The following is a 24,118-nucleotide window of genomic DNA, read 5'->3' as shown; positions in this document are numbered from 1 at the left end:
TCCATACAAATCTTAAAATTAAACTGTTCTCTTATATTGAGATTGGGCTGCCTGTCGCTGACCTGTAATTTATTTTCGATTTAATGCTGATGTCAACTAGTTGCCTGGCTCCTCTGGCCCCTATGGTTATTCTAGGCAGCCAGTATTCTAATTTTATTTCTAACATTTTGCAATGAAATTCACATAAGGCAAGAGTACAAATAAAGATTGTTGTTTTTTCTCACGAAAACTCGAATAAAATGGTGACGGCTACTTTGTTTTCCCGCCAAAACGATACTAGCTCTCTTTGTCTATGGGAAAAACTTGCAGTTGTACTCCTAGTTCAAGGTCTCTAGTAATAAGGAGGGAAGTGGAGAAAAACAAAAGGAAGAAGAGAAGAAAAATAAAAGAAAAGGAAGGGAAAAAGGAAGACCTCTGCAGAAAATAAGAAGAAAACGAATTACCTGTAGAAGAAAATGGAGTCGAAATAAGTAAAATAAAAGAGGTCACAGCGAGACAGATTTAAAGGAAATATAAAGAGAAGAGGAGAAAAAAAAGTAAAGAAACACTGAGAAAAAGGGGAAGAAATTGGAAATAAAAACGAAGGAAATTATGAGTGCAATGGAACAAGAAGAAGAGGATTACGAAGAAGATTTTGAAGAAGCAGAAGACGACAACGAAAGGGAAGTAACTTATCACAAGAGCGTGATGATATAATCTTACATTGTTCGAAAAGGAGAATTTCGAGTATTATTTTATGCAAAGCAATTTGCGTCTCTTCTAAGCAATCGGAAATTAAAGCGAGAAAGGCAATGCAAACACTATGTTTTTGTAATTCAGAGTGTTTTTATTGTAGATATGTTAAAAGGGTTAATTACTACATTAGTTTCCGTAATGGATATCTCTGTAATGCGTGTATCCAGATAAGACCTTTAGATGTCGTGCGTGTCAAAGATCATTAATTCCTGTGTTATCCAGTTGTGAAAGCAAGAGTCTGTTTGTAGTAGTAATTTTCCTGATCATCAAGTATTTTTTTTAGAGTAAGTCAAATTAAGTCTTTTTAAGGACGGTGCCTACTAATACCGAAGTATTTTTTGCGGTTTATGACTTTGCGGGAAAAGCAGGTCTTAGCAAGGGCTATTGGAATCCAGAAAGAAAATTGGGGGTAACCACGCATTTTTCAGAGATAATTAAACATTAATATCTCTAAAAAAACGCCAAAATATACAATGAATGAGATTTTTTCCTAAATTGAAGCTTAATTATCTCTAAAAAAAATGCATGGTTACCTTAATTTTTTTTTAAGATACCAAAAGCATTTGGTAAGTTCTGCTTTCTCGGTATAGTTTTAAACCCTCGCAAAAATATTTCTGTATTAGTATGCACCACCCATAGGAAACCCGAGTATCTCGCGATGGGCAGAACGTATGCGTAGTAACAATAGTAGGCACCGTCCTTAAGTTGGCCTGATTACCTTATCAACTCTGCTGATAAAAACCAAACCTTCGTTACCATAGAGACATAAGAGAGTGGTACCAAAACAAACCATTTGAACTGTTCGAACTGTCAATTGCAAGCTTATTGCTCGAACAGGACTTAATTATTTTCAAATTCTCCCAGAAGTAACACGACAGCTAGAGCGTGAACTTTAATTAAATGAAGCCCCTCCCCTTCAACTCTCCCCCCGCCCCCCCTCCCCGCAAAAAAAGAGAAAGAAAAATGGTAAGATAATTTTTCAGTTTTTAATAGCAGTAAGATTGTTACATGAAAACAAATTATTCTAAGAAGTCCTACGAAACTCTGTTAGCCATTCGACTATTTCTTTGACGTACATTGTTAGGCCACCAGCTGCCTGTTTAATATTTTTAAAAAGGAAACTGGTTTGAAGAAATTTCAATTACTTAAGAGTGAACGTCAGTTAAAATCGAAGAAATTTTAAAAAATGTGGCCACGGTAAAAAAAATCGATTTCGCTTATACTTTGTCAGTTTGACGGCCTAGGTAAGTAAGTAAAGGATATAAAGTTAGTTTTCTGAAATATTCCATATAACGGCAGAAAACCACGAAAAACGGTTACCCTACCCGAAGCTCGGATTTCACCACGAGAGAACTCGAAATTTTACACTTTTTAGCTCTTCACTAAACAGACATTTACACAGCTGTAAAACTTTCTTCAGTATAATTTAACACATTGATTCTTCCTCAGTCAAAAAATAGCAATTATAATAATTTCTGCTCGTCTGTGAGCGAACTGAGCTCGGATGAAGTAGACACACTTTTCTCTATCATGCAAAAGTCTAAAATAATCCAAATTCAGCGAGAAACAAAGCTGACCGGTAGTGACTCAAATCCTCTCAGTCTGACAAAAGACAATTCAGTCATTGATTTTTAGGTGTACGGTTTCAAATCTTTAGGATCTAGCAGAACTTTTGCACGAACGCCGATCAAAGTTTGACAAAATTACAATTCAGCGCCATTGAAATCTACAACTCTACATGACAAAGCATAATTGAATAAATTAACTTCTAGGCCAAAGTTGGTATAAAATAAGCTTTAAACTATGTTCAACGCTTAAAACGTTTTAAAAAATATATTGATGTTAAATATTGCCTATTCGGATACAACAAACCAACAAACACCACAATTACCGCAAGTTTCCACAGCTGCTTCAGAGTGACCCGAAACAACGGAATGGTGCAAAAATTACTTTTATACTGAACCTGGCACTTACATACCTAGGCCTTCAAACTGACAAAGTATGACCGACTCAAGAACATTAAGGTACGGACCTCTAGTTATTTCCCAAATATTTTGATGGTCCTCTATCTTCCGAATATTACGCTATAAGCTATACGGGTAACTTCTAAACCCCACATTAGGATTGATCGGCCGAGTTGATCTGCTTTCGAACAACCAGCCCCGAAGTACAAAAGTTGTATCTCAACATGGTAGTCCCATATTTAAAATGTCTATGATTTTCTAACCTGAATATTTTGCCAACAATGTGGTCAAAAATGATTCTAAAAACCAAACATATATTCAAATTGCTTTTCTCTACCTAATCAGTACAATATGTAAATCAGTTCATTGATTTAGTTCGTTCAAGCAAATCGACTTTGAACCTTACTGAAGTTGTACTGAGGCAAACCAGCTAAACAAAGGTTATGAGATATTCGGGATAACATTGAGCATCGTAAAAAACGATAAACATGCTTGGGTTTCCTGGATTATTAACCACTGAGTCATACAAAATCTCCGGTCTGGAAGGATTTTTCGGCGGAGGAACTATCATAGAAGAGTTGCCTTGACAATATTGACCAACCAGGACCCGGGCAAGGTACATGAAGCGAGCTCCACCTCCACCCCCTGCGTATCCTACTGAATAAGAAGCATCTCTGGCAAAGTACACCCCACGACCATAAGACGTTCCTAGGACAAAAAGTAAATAAATAAATAAATAAACAAAAGAATAAAATTTTATGCAATAGACCATTTTCCAGCTGCTTTGAACCTCATTATGAAGGTACGGCTAAGTGCAAAGTTTTTTATTATGAAACTTAGTTTTAATTCACATGCAAACAAAACTAATTTTTAAATGAAAGACAATTTAATGATCGTTTTATTTCTCAGGCATGGTACAATATACACTTAATATATGGTCGCGAGGGAAACAGTTAGTTTTGTTTTTCCGAGAGTCCTAAAAAACAAAACTAACTAGTTTCTCGAGGGACCATACATTAAATGCTTTGTTATGTATTTAGACTTTCCCTTCAACAGTCACAGCAAAACAAACAAAAAACAACTGAGAGGGCAACAACTGCGGAATTGTATCCCGGTCGGGATACATTTGTATTCGATCAGGGACACGAGACCAAGAGTCGTCAAGTGCTCGTTTTGTTGAGTGAAAGTCTAGGTATATAACAATGGCTCATTTACCATGGCCGCTAAGCCAATCAAAGCCCTGGAATTGCATTATGCAATGCTCAGGTTTTTAATAACAGCACTTACCATGCACACCACAAAAGCTTCTGTTAAAACCCTGTGTGTTAATCGCCGTTACATTTTTAGCGTCGGTTCCATGAAAGAGTTGTCGCTCATTGTTTCCTCCATTGTCTTTATCCATCTTCTGCTTTCTCACCATGTAGGATTGATAAAGATGAGGATTCTGAACTCGCTCAATTTTCTGAATATTCACTCCGCTAGCTGTTGTTCGAACTTTTTGCAAGACACTTTGGTACTCAGAGGAACCTGGGGCAAGTGTCACTTTGTGTACTGTCATGTCAGGGCGTGGCATTGGTTCCCACTCCTTTGGAAGCGCAATTCCTTGGAAACAAAAAATTATGGGTAGGCAGTAACGTCATCCCATTAGTTCCCAATATGTTTTTTTTCTGTGATGTGCACACAAAATATTTCTTGATTAAATTGAACCAACCCGGTGACATTTGAGGAGCGTATAATGTCGTGTGAAATGTTGAAACAGGTTATTTCACATGTTGATAGTCATTAAATTGAATAGAGACTTGAAAGAAACCCTGGCTCAAATATTTAACTAGTTTCAAATTTAAGTTTCTTTTCGAAAGCAGTCTCGAAATAGCAGTCTGAGCTAACAGCTGGGGTGGTCTAGAAGCAATCGAGTGGGATTTGAGTGCGGTGATGATTTTTTGCGTTGAAAAGAAAAAATATGCTAGGTCAAAACAACAAGAAGAGAACAGTTGACTACAACTATCACCATTGATCGCTTTCTTTCCTTTTTTTTTTCACTTGTTCTGCAAATATTTCTCATTCCAAACTAAAAACTTAAACCATATGGGCTGCTTACTAACCTTCCTCAGCTCCCTTTACCTTCCTGGAAAGTGTTATTGTTTCCCTGCTCCGCCGTCCTCGCCCAGTTTTAGCTCTTAAATCGATAACAAATTCATCTAATCGCAACGATATTTGAACCGTGGTTTGTTCCTTGATGTACGCCATCTCGATCTTTGCGTTGGTTTTCGGACCAAACGCCATTTTGGCGCCCTGTATTTCATAATGCCATTCTACGTTCTTTGAAACCAGCAGCGCTTGCTGCTCTTCCTGTATCTTCTTATTCCTCTCGTTTAACTCCTGCCAGATCTCCCCGACCATGCCCGTCACTTCAGTAGGGTCACCCCGCACAACAATGCGATCCACAGCAGCCTCGATTTCAAGTCTGACGTCACGGTCAATGGCTTTCTTTTTCAGAGTACCAATCTGTTTGTGGGAAAGTTGACTGACAGTGTCGTTTTCCACCTTTTGAGTTGTACAGGCTTCGGAAAAGCCTTTCTTCAAGGAGTCAACCGCTTTTTCTACACTTGTCTTGTCCTTGCCTGTCACAAAAATTTTCACTGAGGGGTCGTTTGTAACACTCAACATACGTCTGCGTTTTATTGGTTGCGCGGCAACAGCCTCTTCTGAAGATGAATCACTTTCCGGGTCATCTACTGCTTGACTTTGCTGCAAAAAATCCTGCATCATTGGAGCCTGAAATACGACAACACGCACTTTACGGACGCTTTTGCAATTTCCACCGAAGTTGTTCAGCGCTTGAAAAGTGATTTGGGCCGAGTCCGCTGCCGTCAGACCAAAGCCACCGGTGCCTACGCTGGGAATTGAAATGGATGGAAGGTTGTGTGTATCCGCCAGGCGAAGACCAGCTTCCAAACTTGTTTGAAGATCCTGCTTGTTTGAGGAACCTGTTATTGTAAAAAATACGAGTGGAGATTCATGATTTGATTTCTGCCAAAAGAACCCGCGAACTCAGACATTAAATCAGAGGATACCCCCAAAATTTTAAGAAAAAGTTTTGATATAATACCTAAAGTACTGATTCCCATTTTTCCAAGATAAAAGAACAAAACAAACCTGGAATAATATGAATGATGTGACGCACTGGTAAGTTTCCACCACTTGTCATCACAGCAGTCCCTGCAGTTTGTTTTCCCAGTTGACTGAGTTCTTGTTGGATCTGTTGTCCGCCGGCTCCTAAGATTGCTTTGCTTAAATCTCCAGCATTGTTCATGTTCATATCGCTGCTGATGATGTTGATAATGGCGTCGTTGGTCTCTTGAGTCAAATCGCCATTTATGACTTCAACACTAACACCTGTATCCATGGTGACACATGGTCGGGATGTACCTTGATTAGGCAACAACAGGTGTCTCTGATGCTCCTGCTGGAATACCTGTAACATTTGAGCTTGGAAGATAACAATCCTGACTTTGCGAATGGTGTTAAAATTTGTGCTAAGTCTGCTGAGAGCTTGGAATATCAGATTAGCTGAATCTGTGGCAGACATTCCATAAACGCCAGTTCCTATCGCTGGTAAAGAAATGGATTGGATGCCTCTTGATTCTGCAAGGCGAAGGCACTTTTCCACGCACTGCTGAAGGTGTTGCTTGTTCGACGAATCTGGGACTAGGTGAATGATGTTACGTGCTGCGAGATTCCCACCACTCGTCATCACTGCTGACCCACCCGCTTGCGGCCCCAAACGATTCAACTCATCCTGCACACCGCTGGCCTGTTTAACCGCTTTGCTCAAGGCTCCCGCATTGTCCATGTTCATATCTTTGCTGGTGATATTCACAATGGCGTCAGTCTGTTCAAGGCACAAATTTCCTTGCAAAACTTCAATACGCACACCCCTTACTGGTAGGCCTCGTCTGAATTTGGTTCGAAGACTCTGGAATAGACTGCTCCTGGTGTGGGCAGGGCGGAACTTGTGGTTGGATTGGAAATTAGACATTTCTTGTCCAAAGGCATTGACCAGGGCCTGATCTTGCTGATACACCACAAATCGGATCTCTCTCAAGGTGGACGAAGGATTAGCCTGGCAAAAACCGATGGTTTCTTCTAGCATGATCCTCGATGCATCATTTGGTGGGAAGTTCAATTTTCCGGTTCCAATGACAGGAAATGCAATGGACGTCCCTCCAAGCTGCTCACCATTCTGAAGGCACTTCTGTACGATGTTCCGCAAAACCTTGAAGAAGGAAAAACCAAATTGTAAAACTGGACATTTTAGGAGTTACACTGAGTTACGAGAATTCTACAACATTAATATGATGGATCTGATCGTTATTCTGTCACGGCAACTGCCAAAAAGTTATGTCGTGTGCTCAGAAACTTCACTTATTTCGTATGCGTGTTTAAACTGCTAGCAGCCTCTTTCTTGAGGGTCGAGAGGTTGAGCTTAATGGCACCCTATCTATCACGAACAAGCGAGGCTCAGCTAACCAAACAAGTTTTCCTATAGCGGAGCTAGTTTTGCCCCATTCGCTCTCTTCACTTACTCGGCGCGTGATAAGTACGCCTTCTGAAATTAGAAAAACAACCAACTTTAATTAGTATCCGACATCTTTCTCGGCGGGGTACTTCTAGTGACTTATAGGGGAGGGGGGGAGGGGCTCCAGTCAATAGGGGTACCTTTATCACACGTTACTGTTAGCTATTTGTTTTGTCTCGCAAAATTAATAACAAGACATAATTATGTTAAACACTCACTGTTTCACCCTTGCCTCCATGCCATTTGCTGCAGTTAGTATGAATCACGTGACTGCAAGCCAACGCAAACCCGGCAGTGACTGTCACGTCACCAGTGTTTGGATTTACTAAGTTCTGTTGCATTGCCGGTCCACCTGCATTGATGATCGCCTCAGAGCATGCTCCTTGTGAGCTGACCAGTATGTGAGCCTAAAATAAGACAGACTTGATTACCAAATACATTGATATTCATCTTTGTTGTGTCGCGCCTGGTTTATAGCATTAGATGTAACACATTTCAAAAATTTGTGAGCTCCTGCACCACATTAAGCTACATGTTTGCGTTAGAGCCTTTTTTTTATAAAGTCCTAGTTTGTTTCAATATCGGTTGAAACATTTTATACAGGAGATTGATGGGAGGGAAGCAAGAGTTGTTCCTCCTCTTTACTTCTTCCCACCCTTGTCACGCTCCTTACAACAGAGACTGCACTGAGGAAACATCAGTCAATCTCAAACGAATATAACGGAACAATCGTCTAGAGAGTGCTACGCCATGCCCCATTACTTACACTATGCTACTTTTAAACTTATTTTTAACGAAACACAATAGAGCGTTCGGACCTCTACGCAAAACACGCTGGAAACTAATGTCGTCAGTACCAACCGTAGGAAAACCTGCAACCGCTCTCAAGGGTGAAGAACTGTGTAAGCGGTGCAGAGCGGAGAAAATGCGCGCGCTACCAAAGTCGGGATTGACTCCTGATCTGAGAGTAAGAAGAGCATGTCTGCTCTGCTTTGTTGGTGTAGAATGTATGGGACCTTGTAACGAGTTTCAGTGTTCATCACCCCAAAACCAAAGTAATTAGGCAATTGCTTTGACAATTAGGCCTAGGTAAAAAACACTTCATTAAAGTAAACAAATAAGGATATTATTATATTCTTAACCTACTTAAACTTACCTTCTCAGTCTGGATTTTTCCAGGTCGCCACGAAATTTTCTGACCATTTGTTGTGACAAAGGCTGAGGGACCAGTTGTAGGTAGAATTGCTTCCTCCTCCTCCTCCCCATCGTCATCATCATCATCTCTACCGCGCTCACGTTTTCCGTGATCGTCGTCATCATCACCGCTTGTAGCATCTGATTCCACAGCTGCTTCTGCATCACGAGTGCGCTTGTCATGTTGCTTCTTATCAAAGCTCTTCTGGACTTGTACTGCGCATGCATGGTCCTTTTCCACCGATTTCACCAGGCGATCGCCTTTTCCGCTGGAAAAGAATTTCCTCAGTCCCGGCTGTTTTATGTCAAACGTCCCTGAGTTGATACCAACTGTGAGAGCGTCAAGTTTTTTTCTTGCAATTTCAAGTCCTTCTTTATTGCCAGAAATGGCAAAATCATCATCACCTTTTCCATTCTGAATCTTGACTTCAAAATCTACAAGTTGAGTTTCAATTGAGCGCAAGTCTTCCTGACGAAGGTCATTGAGATATCTTCGGACAAGTTTAGAAGGACAAGTAAATTGCTCCGTTCGAATGCAATTGTTTTCTAAGTAAGTATTCATCTCCTTCATCGCTTCCATCACCTCTTCGCGAAACCCAGCAACAAAGGTATCACCCCAGTTATTCCGATAGACATGAATAACCTCTTCAGTGTTGAGTGCATCGCACAGTTGGCGCCATTCCGGCGTTTTCATTAGATGTTTACTCCTGCCATCCACGCGAACTTTCTCCTCTAACGTTAACTTGCTCACAAGACTCGCGGCCTTGTCTGCTTGCGCAGCTGACGTTCCCACAATCCGAGCCTCGTTATCAATTACGAAGACAGCTTCAACGTTGTTATTTTCCAGCTCACATTTCACTCTCTGTAGACCCTTGTCTGTGCCTAGCACCTCTAAGATGTTCTTTGATACATTTAATTTCTTTTCCATCATCTCCATTTCCAGTTTGTGGAACTTCATCGTCGCTTCAATGAACTGTGATTGCGGTCCTTCAAAATAGATTTCCTCGGCTTCAGGGTCGAGCTTTATCTCCAGTTCCTTGTTATCCTGTTGAAGCTTCTCTGCAAACTTTATCTTCTGTAACAAAATCAACCGTTCTTCCGCAATATTTTTCGTCAACTTCACATAACTTTTCCTGGTTTCTTCACGATATATCTCCTCTAATTTTGTTTTTAACTGATCTTCATATTTTTTAGCATCTGGGCTGGGGGAAACAATTCTTGCAACAAGAGAATCATCGATAGGTTTGACCAGCGGTGGATCAATTCCAAAGCATGTGCGAATGTTGGGTAACTGAGTCTTCACGGCTTCCCAGAAATCTTTGTTGACCTCGACATCACACGTCGTAAATTTACCAAGGTAGCTTTGGACTTCTTCAATGCACTCCGACTGCCAAGAATCGCTTTCGTCTTCTCCACGATACACTATAACAGCCATTTTACTGTTTGGCTTCCAGTTTATTTCACTCTTCTTTACAGCCAATGCCTGTTTTAGTTGATCATGTCGTGATGTAGTTGTAACGAACTCCATTACATCCGGGTCCACAGCCATGTGCAGTTGCTGTGTTTTTGGTTCAGACCGCTGACTCACTGGAGCTTTATTTGGGGCGTCTGCAGTTGCTTCCAGGCCACTTGAGTTGTCGTCTTCGTTGTCATCTTCTAGAGACTCCTGGAAGATTCTGAGCGAAAGCTGAGCTTTGTTCAAGACATGTGGTTTTTCCTGCTGTCTGGCTAGGACTCTTTCCATATCTGAGAACGAATCAAAGAATCATTCTAAATGTCATTTATGTCTTGTTAGCGGGTGCCTAAATAACAGGGTTCTACATACACTGGCGAATCCTCAAGTGTAAGTCCTGAGGCTTCCAAGCTTGCAAAGTCCTTCAAGGACGACAATTTGTCGCAGAAGAAGGATATCTCCTTCTCCAAATCAATCAGTCATCAAGGGTTTCTTTTTTTCAGAGATGACGCAACTGGTGATATCAACGGTATTAAGCTAAAACCCTTGGGGCTCTGTGCTTGCTGGACTGTTTTTGGTCATCCTGATGTTTCGTATCACCTTAATGTTGCTGGGCCAAAATTTTTTTGCAGGCACGTGATTACGCGTCAGAGAAATCCAAGCTGGAAAGCAAGAAAGTCCAGCAGGAATATTGGGAAAGAGAGACGTATAAAAAACAGTCGCTAATTTTGGAACAGAGGAGAGTGCTAGTGCGAACATATATGGAAATGTTCATAATGGTATGGGTAATTTTTGAGGATCGGGCTCGCTCATTCGCCTCAAAGTATAAATAGTCATTACAGACATACTGAACTGTTTTTAAACCTAATTAACAATTTTTCATTCCCTAACTTCAGCAATACATTGGCAATAAAAGTATTCATGAGCTCTCATTGAAAATTTAAACGATTTTAGTTTCTCTTTTATCTTTGCCAAAAAGTTGAAAGATTTTGAGCTACCAGCTTCTTACCTCTTCGATCTTGAAACACGACCACAGCTCGACCACTTTTAGGCTCAAACTGTACCCTCTCCACAGGACCCCCACTGTTTCTTTGACTTTCAAAGTACAGCTCAATGGCATCATAAGTAGTATCATCAGAAAGGCCGCTGACCAAAATGCTTGAACAAACAGGAACTCGTGCGATAGAAACCTGAGCAGAGTCCAGGCCCCTTCGTTCGCCTTTCGTCTTGATTTTGCTGAAATCTGATAAATAATAATAAAAAATATATAATAAAATCTCCTACAAGAAGTTTCTATTCCTGAAAAGGTGTTCAGAAGCAAACTAGAGCGAAGAAACGCTGGGGTGACCCAGGGGATTTCAAAGGCGACGAGCTTTACAAGTCAAGCAAGGAAAGTTGTTTCGACAAAGACATGTTTCTATAAATTTACGTTTTATAGGTTTTTTTTAATGCTTAAATACCAATCAGCTTCTCAAGGCCGACATAAAATTACTTTAATAAACGCTAGACCTCATGATCAAATAAACGTCGGTTTACTTCTAACTTGTTAAACCCCTTAGGACTCCTCAAATACTTACTTGTTATCTGTTCAGCCATCGTGACAAGAGCTTTGCCTTTCCCCAGCATTGTTACTTCCTTTACCTCCTCACCGCTCATTGCCTCAATGAAGTTCAACACGCCGTCATCGGTTGTAGATGCACTCAGCCCACGCACAACTAACTTATTCTGCTCAAACCGAGATTCATCCCCTTCATTTTCTCTCCTCTCAGCGAGTCGATCGACCTCCACACTTGACAGGCTCTGTGCTCGTCTCATTCCTCCACGACCCTGCTCTCTGTAAGCACCACTGCCAGGTCTCTCGCGATTCGCTTGGTTACGTCTGTTGAAGTCATCTCCTCCACGGTAGCCGTGACTGGGTTGGCCCCTTCCTCCTCGCCCTTCAGCGAACTGAAGACGTTTATCATCCTCATACCTTTGCCGACGAATTCCAAATTCATCGTCCCCCTGCCAGTTATCCTCTCCTCCTCTGTCGTATTGATCACTGTCGTCCCAGTCTTGGTACGCATCGTCTCGGTATTCTTCATGAACAAAACCGCCTCTGGGTACCCTGCTTGGTCCACCTCTGGCTACCCCGCTTGGTCCTCTCCAAGGTTTAGGTTTGATCTTTGGTGGATTTTCCCGACCGTTCCAGTTCCCACGCCCTCCTTGAGGCTGACGCGTATAATTGTCACCTTGACAACCAAAACGCCAATTGTCTTGAAAACCATCGTCCCTGTATTCTGGTTTATCTCTTTGACTCTGAGCAAAACCGCCTCTATATCCCCCCCTGGGTCCTGGTCTTCCTCTTGGCCTTCCTCTAAAGCCTCCTCGCCCCCTTGAATCTTGATGGCGATAGAATTGGTTCCCATCCATTTGTTCTTCATTTTTGTTGAAACTGTTTCTTTTCCATTCGGGCTGTTCTTTGACTTCATTTTGTTCCCCCAGCATTTGATTTGCATTTCTGTTGTTTTTCTTTTTTCTTCGTCGCCTATTTTTTTTCCCTTGAACTTGCTGTTCAGCCTTACCCATTCCACTCCACTTGCCTTCCTCGGGACGCTTTTCTGCGTTAAATTTACCACCGGGCGCTTGGAAATTTCCTCCGCTCCCTGGCGATTTTTCGGCAGCTGGACGCTTAGGTGTCGTAGGGGCTTTAAAGAGATCTTGTGGGTTTTCCATATCTTGAAATTCCTGTAACCGCTGACTTGCTATCTCCAAGTCTCCTTTCGCATCATCGCCACAAAGAATTCGTTTAATAAGGACCTTCGGTAAACAACAGAAGACTTCTTCGAGCTTTTTCAACTTTTCTTCTAGCTCATCTGGATCCATCTCTTCTTCTTCTATCTCTCTGGAAGCAGACGTTGCCTGATTTCTACAGCTGTTGTCGTCGCTGCCTTCTCCCTTGTTTGCGTCATCTGAGTCAATAAAATGCCTGACATCAAAATCTAAGTCGCCTCGCGAAAAATCGTCCCCCTCTTCTTCTTGCTCTCTATCGTAGCCACCGCCATCTTCTGTAAAATAAAAGCAACATTTAGCCAGTTTTCCGATCACCCGTTAAAGAAAACTTTGTGCTACCTTACTTAAATCGGCTTTGTGTTTTCTTCCGACCTATAATATATCTCTGGCTTCACGAAACGTGTGCAGCTTACGATAACCGATCTGATTCAGTGCTTGTTATTTTGTACATGATGGGTTGAAAACATCCCGCGCTAGCTATGAGTTGCATATTTTCCCGCACCTGGTATTTGAAAAAAGGTATGATTACCCTCAGATCCTAAGTGGCTTACCAATTTCCATACCAGCATCAGTAAGGGCCAGTAAAAAAATTTATTACTACGAACTAGGAGAATTATTACTTCCTCCAAATCACCCAACCACTGTTCTGTCGGTGTAAATTGGTCTCGAGTGGGATTTCTTAGTTAATGCCTAATGCACAAGCGGTAGGGAAGTGTTTTTGCTAGGGTTTTGTTTTGAATAAATTTCGAGCTACGTTTTACATGTCCAACTGCATTATTGTTCTCGTCATGATTACGAAGCCGCGAGGAAACCCAACCTGGCAGAACTGGTGGAAATTGGTCTTCCTTGTTAACTTTTAAACCTGAGACAACTCGCTCTCCGGGACAACTCATCTGTTCTATAGGGGGCAGATTCACAAACCGCTCCTAAGTTATGATGTATACGTTTTAAGTATTGTTTCTGAACAATGGTCTGTTGTTATTCCTACAATGGGCTCAGTTTGTTTAAAAGAAACAATACACACTGTTTTGTATATATAAGAACGTCTAATTTGTCAGGCTGAGGCTGAACGTTCTTATTATTTTTGGTAATTTGAGCCTGAAAAGTTCTTAAGATGTTCTTAGGGACCGTTCATTTTTTATGAGCATGGGGGGGCTGGTGGGATTTAGGGGGGGGCCACGAGAAAAAAAAATGGCACTAAAGGGGGGGCTACCAAAAAAAAATGAGTGAAAGAGGGGGGGGTCACCAGAAATAATTGGCTAGTAGGGGAAATTGAAAGTGGCTCAACACAGAAACAGATGAAGAAATTGAATATTATTTCAATTTTATTTAATGCGATTTTCCTAACCACTTTTAAGTTGTTTTACATACTGAGGTCGAAATCTGCATTTTATATTAACAACAACTGAGGAAATGAAGCATATCTGTTGGAAAAGCAATAATGAATATAAACTGAGGTAGACACCTATGTTTGTACAAGTTCAAATTAATATAAAAACGTATCAGTCTCACTATTGAATCATCCTTGGGGGAGTAGTTTTCTACAAAGTGGTTGTACTCTGAACTATATCAATAGATTGTTTAATGTTCTTTTTAATAGTACTCACTTTTATAAAGACTGTTGATTAGTAAACTCGACAGAACTCGACAGGGCGCGGAATGTACATTGAACTTTCTTGTTTAAGTTGAAACAATTATGCCGTAGGAATGATGTATATAGCTCAAAAAGCTGCTGTAAAACAAATTTGTGATTTGCCTAAAATGGGTCTCAAAATGCAGGAAATGAGGTTTCTGGGAACCTAGATTTTCAAAAATTTCCGGGGGAGCATGCCCCCGGACCCCCCTAGTAAGCAAGATTTGGGGCTCAACGAACACCCCTATCTAACCCTTACCTACGCGACTGATATCTGTGCGTCCGCTGTTTAATATGACTCGTAATCGTTGATTGGTATGCTTCGATCCGTATTTTGTTAGTCAGATCTGTACGTGTATTAATTGTTTCTACTCGAAGGGGAGTAATTTCACGTTAACCATTTGCTTGATTAATTTTTATAGTTTCTTTGAGAATCTAAATGGAAATTTAGGGTTTGTCGTTGCCGTAAACGTGTTGCTATCTATAAAACGTTTTTTTAAACAAGAGAAATCTTTACCTAAGTAGAGAACGGTTACTTGTTAATAGTACTGTAAAGAAATCACAGTAACAATTACGTTTATCTTTGATATAAACAGTACATAAGCGTTTTGTTAAAGTTAGGAGTATGATTTGTTTCTGGTTGGGCGGGAGGGGGGGGGGGGTCATCAGAAAAAAATAGTTCTGCTTGGGGGGGGCCATGTGGAAAAAAATTGCATGCTAGGGGGGGGGTCATACAGTTTCGTAGTGGCAATTAACCAAATCCCACCAGCCCCCCCATGCTCATAAAAAATGAACGGTCCCTTAGGGACCGTTCATTTTTTATGAGCATGGGGGGGCTGGTGGGATTTGGGGGGGGGCCACGAGAAAAAAAATGGCACTAAAGGGGGGGGCTACCAAAAAAAATTGAGTGAAAGAGGGGGGGGTCACCAGATATAATTGGCTAGTAGGGGAAATTGAAAGTGGCTCAACACAGAAACGGATGAAGAAATTGAATATTATTTCAATTTTATTTAATACGATTTTCCTAACCACTTTTAATTTGTTTTAATTTGTACATACTGAGGTCGAAATCTGCATTTTATATCAGCAACAACTGAGGAAATGAAGCATATCTGTTGGAAAAGCAATAATGAATATAAACTGAAGTAGACACCTATGTTTGTACAAGTTCAAATTAATATAAAAACGTAGCAGTCTCACTATTGAATCATCCGTGGGGGAGTAGTTTTCTACAAAGTGGTTGTACTCAAAACTATATCAATAGATTGCTTAATCTTCTGTTTAATAGTACTTACTTTTATAAAGACTGTTGATTAGTAAATTATTTGAACCCAGGAGTATCAGTAGACTCAGTAGTATGCCTAGTGTGAACATCCAGATTAGTTTTTAATAATAGAACTGTTGTTGGTGACTTTAGTTGATGGTAAATCTGAGCCGTAGGCCATCTTCAGAAAAGCTTGTAACTGTCATTTTTAATAGCAGTACTTTAATATCCAGGCGCGTAGGAGGGGGGGTTCGAGGGGTTCGAACGAACCCCCCTTGAAGATCAATAATGGCGGAAGAAAAAGCACAATGAGGAGGTTGAACAACTACATGAGGTGTACCATGCGAGAGAGTAGAATGTCCGCCCTAGTTCTAATGCATATCAAATATGATATGCCTGTCAATCTTGACGAGATAGCCAATTTGTTCGAAGGCCTACACCCGTGAATGATGCAGTTTACCAGCTTGGTGTATGACTATCAGCAGATTGAATAGTTATCAGAACTTGACAGGGCGCGGAATGTACATTGAACTTTCTTGTTTAAATTGAAACAATTATGCTGTAGAAATGATGTATATAGCTTAAAAAGCTGCTGTAAAACAAATTTGTGATTTGCCTAAAATGGGTCTCAAAATGCAGGAAATGAGGTTTCTGGGAACCTAGATTTTCAAAAATTTCCGGGGGAGCATGCCCCCGGACCCCCCTAGTAAGAGCGCCTCCGGCGCTGAACAAACACCCCTATCTAACCCTTACCTACGCGCCTGATATCTGTGTCCGCTATTTTTTTCTGTTTAATATGACTCGTAATCGTTGATTGGTATGCTTCAATCCGTATTTTGTTAGTCAGATCTGTACGTGTATTAATTGTTTCTACTCGAAGAGGAGTAATTTCACGTTAACCATTTGCTTGATTAATTTTTATAGTTCCTTTGAGAATCTAAATGGAAATTTAGGGTTCGCCGTAGCCGTAAACGTGTTCCTATCTATAAAACGTTTTTTTAAACAAGAGAAATCTGTACCTAAGCAGAGAACGGTAACTTTTTAATAGTACTGTAAAGAAATCACAGTAACAATTACATTTATCTTTGATATAAACAGTACATAAGCGTTTTGTTAAAGTTAGGAGTATGATTTGTTTCTGGTTGGGCGGGAGGTGGGGGGGGGGGGGTCATCAGAAAAAATAGTTTCTGCCGGGGGGGGGGCCATGTGGAAAAAATTGCATGCTAGGGGGGGGGTCATACAGTTTCGTAGTGGCAATTAACCAAATCCCACCAGCCCCCCCATGCTCATAAAAAATGAACGGTCCCTTAGTTATCTGTTTTAGCATTTCAGTAAATCTATGCGGACGTGACCAAGATATTATTATCTGGGTTAATTGGACAATATAGACTGAATTTTTACCTGTATTATTTTATCCGTATTCAGTGGTCGTCATAAAAATGTTCTGAACTGACTCTCAGCCTGGTTAATGTTCTTTAAGTATGTTCTTAAATTTAGTTAATCTCAGTCTAATCGTTCTTATAAAAAAGGTTCTCATAAAAAAAGAGTGTACTTAGATACATCTTAACTTAAGTGGGCTGCGTGAATTTGGCCCTGAATCCCAAAGTCAAAATGTAAACTTACAAATATTTGTTGATTTGGAATAATAATGGGGCTATAATATTTTCCTTAACAAGTTTACGTTTATAGTTTTTAGACATCGGGTTACAATCGTATCGCTCGCGAACAGGAACATATTAATCCAGCTTGCCACTATAAATCGTTTTACACACAACATAATATATCCGGTAAAGCGTTTCGAGTTACTGTATCCTTCAGTCAAAATGTAAACGTGGGAATATTTGTTGATTTGAAATTATAGTAATGGGGCTTTAATCATATCCTCTGCGAGTTTGTAGTTACAGTCTTAAAATTAATATCGGGTTAAAAAAGATATCGCTCGTCGACAAGGGCCGTCTTAAGGCGGATGGCTACTATAAATCGTTTAATACACAATAAAGTATCCGACAAAGCGTTTCGAGTTGGAAGTTTCTGTTTCTATTTATAGCAAATGGTCACATTTCCTTCAGGTCGCTTCAGGGACAAAACCAGCGTGTGTATTTTCAGTTTCGTTTCCTGCTAAGCTTCTTCCGAGTTAAGTGTCAAACCATTTCCTGTACACACGAGTTTTCATAAGGTCTGGAGGTAAACAAATAGATGCAAACGGTGCTTTTCAATCGTTAATCAGTGCAAACGATAGGAAGAAAACAGGCTAAGTAAACTGAAACTTATTCAGTGAACCTGTAAAAGGAAACTAAGCCCTAACCAGGCAATCAGTCCACTTATAAACCTTGATACCATGATATATATGCTTTTCATGATAGTTTTATGTTTGTTCTTTATCTCCTGGTAGTTTCCAGTAGTGAGTCGCATCCAGTTTCGTTTTCGATGCACCCAGAAAAGTAACAACATCAGCAATAAATTCCAGTTTGATCCACTTACCATATTCATCACTGTCCATTGCTTGTACTCAGTCAAATCAGCTGTATTCGTTCGGGATTTGTAAACGAAGAACTCTCTAAATTAAAGGGAAATAAATACTATATCAGTAAATCAAAAGACTTCTTCGAATTTAGGTTAAATTCCGAGTTTGGGCAATGATAGAAAAGACACGAAATAATTTAAATATAACGTCTTGTCTAGAAACGAAAACAATCGGCCCGGTGAATTTCCATACTTCCGCAAATTTATACGTCGCTCGTTTTTTCGATTTAAAACCAGAGCTTCGCCATTCCTCTTCAACTCTATGTATGATGTAATTCTTAAATGAACACATTTCGCTTAGTTTACATGTTTCTTCAACCATACCAGCATCGATAAACTTGCTTGCGAGATTAGGAATTTACTACGCCGAGTTGTTTGTATCGTCAAAACAATTTTAATTCATTGAAAAGTGTTCTCGTTTCAGAATAACTGCACGCCTGTGCACCTCAGATGACAACATGTCACAAGGCTGCTTAACACGTTTAACATAAAAGATCCAGAGACTGCAAAAGATAAACACATCCTTGCCATCGACGCTGGATTAAGACACGACAGGATATATTTATGACTAAACCTTATTAACAGCCCTTTATCGCGTACTTGCGAACTCTACCTTCAACTGATTGAGAAAACTTACCAAAGATTAATTCCGTGCTATCGGTGGATTCCAAAACACCCTCTGAAACAAATAAGCAAACTAAACCAGGCGCAAAACTTGCTGAAATTTATAGTTTCACTTCGAATGAAAATAGATCAATTCGTGGAACTAACCACTTCCGGCTCAGTTCTAAGAAAACAGTCGGGGCAGGACTGGGAACGAGCTTCACTGATGGACGAGTGAGGGCCCGGGAAAAATTAGCCTCCCACGCAGACGTTCTTAGTGGTTCGTCACGCGTTCCTGAACGCGTGACGAACCCCTAAGAACGTCTGCGTAGGAGGCTAGGGAAAAATCCCTTAAAAGTTGAACGGAAGAGTTTAAACTTTCTGTTCTGGTTCACACTGAAAGGCAAGAGAAGTTTGTGGCTGTTTTCGTGAGGGTAGGGGGGTGGGTAGCTTTTAGAGACGCGTGACAGGTACGTACAAAAATTAAAAATTTCTCTCTGTTCACGTTGTCGCGCGTTTTATTTGCTGTAAGCGGCGTATCATAGAAAGTTACGGAGTGTCGGAGGGTACACTCCACCCTAGTGGGCTGACGGTACTTTGCGAAGCGAAACAAAACGAAGTGAAATGGTACTTTGCGAAACGGTACTTTGTGAAATGGTACTTTGCGAATAATAACTTCTGCTAACCCGTTGGCGCGTTCTCTCATCCTTCACTCGTGTTGTCACCGGCAGCATGGCTTCGATCGATCGTCATAGTGCTCTCTCGTCTCCTTCCGATTTTGATCGCAAAGGCCTCGGTCATTTCCGCGAGATTTGACCTCTCAGCGGTGGCCCGCTTATTCTAGGCTTATTCACAAGAAGCAACACTCTACTCTCTGTTACCCTACGTTCAGAATGAGAGTGCGTTGGCAGCCATCTTGTTTTGCGTGGCCACTGGAAAAATAGAACAGGCCTTCGGACTGGACTTCAGACACTATGGACAATACGGATCGGACCCCAGATAAGACAACGTCTTCGCCTCTTTCGCTATTACCTTTAAATTTGATTCTCCCTCGCCGAAAAATCTCTTTACGACGACGGTTTTCTTATCAGGAACGTAGTTTGCTTTCATGACGGATCCAAAGCTCTCCTTGCCTATTTCTTCCTTTTCCTTGACATCGGCCCATCTAAAATTAGGTATATCTTGAAAGTAACCTTTTGTAAACGATTTGACGTCGATAAGAGGGATTTTGAAAGCCATGATGGGCTTCAAAAGATCATAAAAAAAGCACCGAAGACCAATGTTGTAACTAGCACATGGCTCTGTAGACGCTAGTGCTGGTTGTCTCACATGACCCCAAAGCGCGGGAAAATACGTCACGCAATGCTTTGCGTACGCTCGGTAATATATTTAAGGTCAAATTTCGCGGAAATGACCGAGGCCTTTGCGATCGAAATCGGAAGGAGAGTGCACCATGACGATCGATCGAAGCCATGCTGCTGGTGACAACCGGCGGGTGAAGGATGAGAGAACGCGCCAACGGGTTAGGAGAAGTTATTATTCGCAAAGTACCATTTCGTTTCGTTTTGTTTCGTTTCGCAAAGTACCGTAAGCCATCCTTGTGGGCTATACAGAAAGGCTAGATCCTAACGAAAGTAGTGCCTCTTCTTCTCTTAATATGATACAGAACTTCGTCGCGAAATGTAAAATTTCGCAAATTACTTGATAGACTGTGAGCCAAAAAGGTAGCCAAACTTGTTATTGAATCAGACAGGGTAGAAACACAAATTCCTTGCAGAGGTTTAACCTACAGCGCAAAGACGGCCTTGAAAATGGAAAATGGGTCGGGAATTTTTTTTATTTTTTTTATTCATTTTCATTTTTATTTTCGAGTTTCCGTATTTCAGTGATACATAAGGCAAAGCATATGCCAATCAAATCGCTTCCGACTTCAAAGATATTTATACAGCAGCTTTGGAGCCCACGTGGACATACAAAAAAATAACTTCAAGGAGCAAAGCGTATAGTAATTTCTTTTGTTTCCTTTGAACAAGGACTGTATAGAAAATCCGCTATACCAAAAAATATAGCGACTGGTCCATTTACCCACAATTCGTAGCGTACAAAAACGCTCATAAAACCACACAAAAAAAGTTCTAAAAACCTAACAAACACAATGCTCTTAGTGCAGGGACGAAATTCGTAAAAAAATGTGGCTTTCTATCAGTGCTTATCGGCTGTGTTAGTTTCGCAAGGTGTTGTGGTAAAATGTACAACCGCCATTTTTTTCCCGCACGGATGGATTAATGCAGGGGCTGTGTGGAAATCTTACCGAAATTTTTTTACGCATGCAACAAACAGTGCATAAAAATTATATAAAACGAAATAAAGTTGCAAAATTGAATAAAACTGCAAGTTAGGCAATTACTGCCACAATTATTTTTCATGAGATTCCGACATTCCGTTGGATTTTACAACCACTGCACACGCACAATACACGAATCCGCTGACAAAAATCTCTATGATTGCTTTGCAAGTTGTGAGAACATTTAAAAGAATGAATGAGAAGTTCCTCTCCTCCCCCCTGCTTGTCGTTCCAGTGTCACGTGACAGGTAAGCCTATGGCATTTCCACTTTCCCATCTGACCAAGGGCGCTTTCCATTTTGTCAGAACTGGCCAGCAAGAGCACTCAGTTCGTGAATGGAATGCACAATTTTAAGGATAAGTTTTATCTTAGTCCATCGAATTTTTTCAAAATAGCGCGTACCCTTTTCGGAGTGACGTCAATTTATGGTTTATTAGAGTAAAGACCATAGAAAACTGCGGTCAATTTGTCAAACAGATTCTAGATTACAGGTTACAGATACATAGCTGCTACATTAAAGCATAGTTAATTAAAGGCAATGGTTATGAAACCTGACAAACGTCTTTGTTATATGCTTTTGTTTGCATTTTTCCTCTGCACAATAAACAACTGCAACAATAGAATTTGGAATGTGTTGGAGCAACTGACCAATCGAAACGTTTAATTTTTGTTATGATATTCAACTATGGAGTGAACGTTAAAACAAAGGACTGTGCGGGGTCGCGGCCCTTCCAACATAAATTGCAGCACCATTGCTTTCAATGCTTCCTAACCAGTCCCTCAATTAACTATGATTAAAGCATATAACATTTAAAGATTATATCAAGAGTTTTCACAGAACACTTACAACTAATTAGACATATACACTGTATATTTGCTGGCAATATGGCGAGACTGGGTAGACACACGCTCGTGAGAGTGCTGTAAGTCTATCATACTCAAACCTATCAGGGATCAACCTCATGGATATACAAAAAGAGCCATCTATTACACGTGAATACTGGGATTCGCATATCCCCGACACCAGCACTATTATCTGTGCCTCGCCTACCAACACGTTTCATTCCAGCAAATTCATTACCTTCAGCTTCCCGTACGTCAAATGTAAATGTTCTTATCGCTTAAATCGAAAACTTAAATTGTACGGGTATTGGGGAGGCCTTTATTAGAGAGATTAAGCAACACGTTTGCAGCAAACGGCAAACGGCAGAAATGACCACGTGACCATGTTTACACAACATTTACCGCTCGCTGTTTTCAGTTTCTCAGAAAAATAGAGTATCTTTGCGTTAACATCAAAGGCCAGAATTATCTTGTACTTTTTTGGTCTATGTACTCATTTTTTTCAAGAAAACATAAACACACGATTGTCGTTTGCGTAAATGTGGTGCTTAATCTCTATTCACCAGTGAAACTTTCCTGCTAAATGATTTGTGTAATGATGAGCCTACCTATTGTTCAAAGCAGATTGCGTTAACTTAATCCACTACTATCTACTATTTCACTTTAATTGCTTATCGAATATATTTTCATTTATTTTTCAATTCTTCCACACAGGACCCAGAGGAGTTCTATTCTATCAAATTCAGTGATAAATTCTCTTGGCTAATTTTGATATATCTCTCGTTGTCGACAACAAGACAGTTTTGCTTTGTACAAAAATTGCCATGGCCCGTTGTGAAATCTAACCGTATTTCTGTTTCCATATCTTTGGATCTTGTTTCGATCGCATGGATCCTGAAATGGGTTTGAATTTTACAGGCCAGGTCTGAAAAAGATTACCGAAAAATTATATAGTTTGGTCTGAAATAGGATCAGGGTTTGGAGAACCGAGCAGCACACTCCCACCAAAAATTCCGAAGGAGGCACGAGGAGCCGAAAAAAAGGACGACGTTAGCAAACAACTGAGCCCAGAGCTATTTGCCAGCGGTATTTTTTTGAGGGAGAAGTTGGGAACTGAATTGAAGCAATTTAGAGGAGTGGTAACGAGCTCAGACTGTCACCAACGTCCCCGACAGTACAAATTTGAGTTTTCGTGTGTCGTTAATGACCGCCGACCATCGCAGAAATCTGGGACGCGTCTTGAAAATAGAAACACTCCCGACTTTTCCAATTTGTCTGCGATCCCAGACTATCGGGGATGTCTACGGAGATTTCCAGTTTTCTTTAGTCGGGAAAGTCTGGGACGATCGGCAAACAGTGAAATCCCCGATCACCTGGGATCTTCCTGACATATTAAAACTAGGCTTAAAAGGGCTAACCTTTGTTTAAACTGTCATTTTTCTGATTTGTTGTTGTTGTTGTTTTTTCGACCTTATCTACAGTGTCTTAATTTGTTGGTTTTGAAGGTTTAAGTACTGTTCGCTTTTACGGCCATATAGATGCAAACGATCTATTGAAATTTAATGAGGTATTCAGGGTAGCATTGAGGATCACTGAATACGACAAAGATACTTGGGTTTCTTGTGTTATCAACCACAGATTCATACAAAATCTCAGGTCTGGAACGGTCTTTCGGTGGAGGAGTTTTCATAGCAGAGTTGCCTTGACAATATTGACCAACCAGGACCAGGGCAAGGTACATGTACCGAGGTCCACCTCCACCCCCTGCGTAGTTAACTGAGTAAGAGGCATCTCTAGCGAAGTACACACCGCATCCATACTTAACTCCTGCAACAAAATAAGAGATTGTAATACACCGGTCATGAGTCACTGACGTTTTATATTTCTCTTTGAGGGAGCTTCAAGGGGCACGATTATCACCCGCAAGTGTAATGATACTTCACCTGCCATAACCCCCACCCCCACCCCCCCCCCCCCCCCCCCAAGAAGTGCTGAAGATGAAGAGTACATTCCGGCCTTAAATACTTTACTCCGCAATTTATCCATCTGAAGTTATTTTTGAATCAACCAACAGAAGTGGAAACGTTTGTTTTGACAGGAATTGTAGGCGGCCATAGTTTTGAAAACGTGTCTACCCATAGAAAAGGGAACTTAAAGAGCGGCAACTGCAGTAGGGTAGGGAAAGGTAAGGTCAGAAATGGTCAGAAATT

At 40.7% G+C, this 24,118-nt stretch overlaps 2 protein-coding genes across 3 annotated transcripts in view; both read right to left on the bottom strand.

Moving 5' to 3' along the window:
* Positions 1 to 1,702: 1,702 nt before the first annotated feature.
* LOC146449982 (protein mono-ADP-ribosyltransferase PARP14-like) lies at positions 1,703 to 18,906 on the bottom strand. Its single transcript, XM_085100921.1, has 10 exons — positions 18,755 to 18,906; positions 18,076 to 18,151; positions 11,503 to 12,972; positions 10,935 to 11,168; positions 8,435 to 10,218; positions 7,497 to 7,685; positions 5,856 to 6,975; positions 4,802 to 5,686; positions 3,987 to 4,301; positions 1,703 to 3,407 (listed from the first exon to the last, which is right to left on the bottom strand). Exons 2-10 carry the CDS (start codon positions 18,092 to 18,094, stop codon positions 3,130 to 3,132), a joined length of 6,294 nt encoding a protein of 2,097 aa, XP_084957047.1. The 5' UTR covers positions 18,095 to 18,151; positions 18,755 to 18,906; the 3' UTR covers positions 1,703 to 3,129.
* Positions 18,907 to 21,478: 2,572 nt separating this feature from the next.
* LOC146449976 (protein mono-ADP-ribosyltransferase PARP14-like) overlaps positions 21,479 to 24,118 on the bottom strand; it is a 112,063-nt gene continuing 109,423 nt past the window's right edge. Inside the window, exons 10-11 of one of the 2 annotated variants that reach the window (XR_014860447.1) lie at positions 21,855 to 23,735; positions 21,479 to 21,574 (exon numbers count right to left, since the gene is read on the bottom strand). Coding sequence is in view for 1 of the 2 variants with exons in the window: in XM_085100922.1 (XP_084957048.1) it covers positions 23,458 to 23,735 (278 nt within the window). In the remaining variant the exon portion in view is untranslated. Of the gene's footprint in view, positions 23,736 to 24,118 lie in introns of both variants that reach the window. The other variant, XM_085100922.1, reaches the window with a different exon arrangement.

The sequence above is a fragment of the Pavona decussata genome, unplaced genomic scaffold (genome assembly GCF_977016875.1).
Source record: "Pavona decussata unplaced genomic scaffold, jaPavDecu1.1 SCAFFOLD_527, whole genome shotgun sequence".
NCBI classification, from domain to species: domain Eukaryota; kingdom Metazoa; phylum Cnidaria; class Anthozoa; order Scleractinia; family Agariciidae; genus Pavona; species Pavona decussata.
This window is presented reverse-complemented; position numbering and strand designations above follow the sequence as displayed.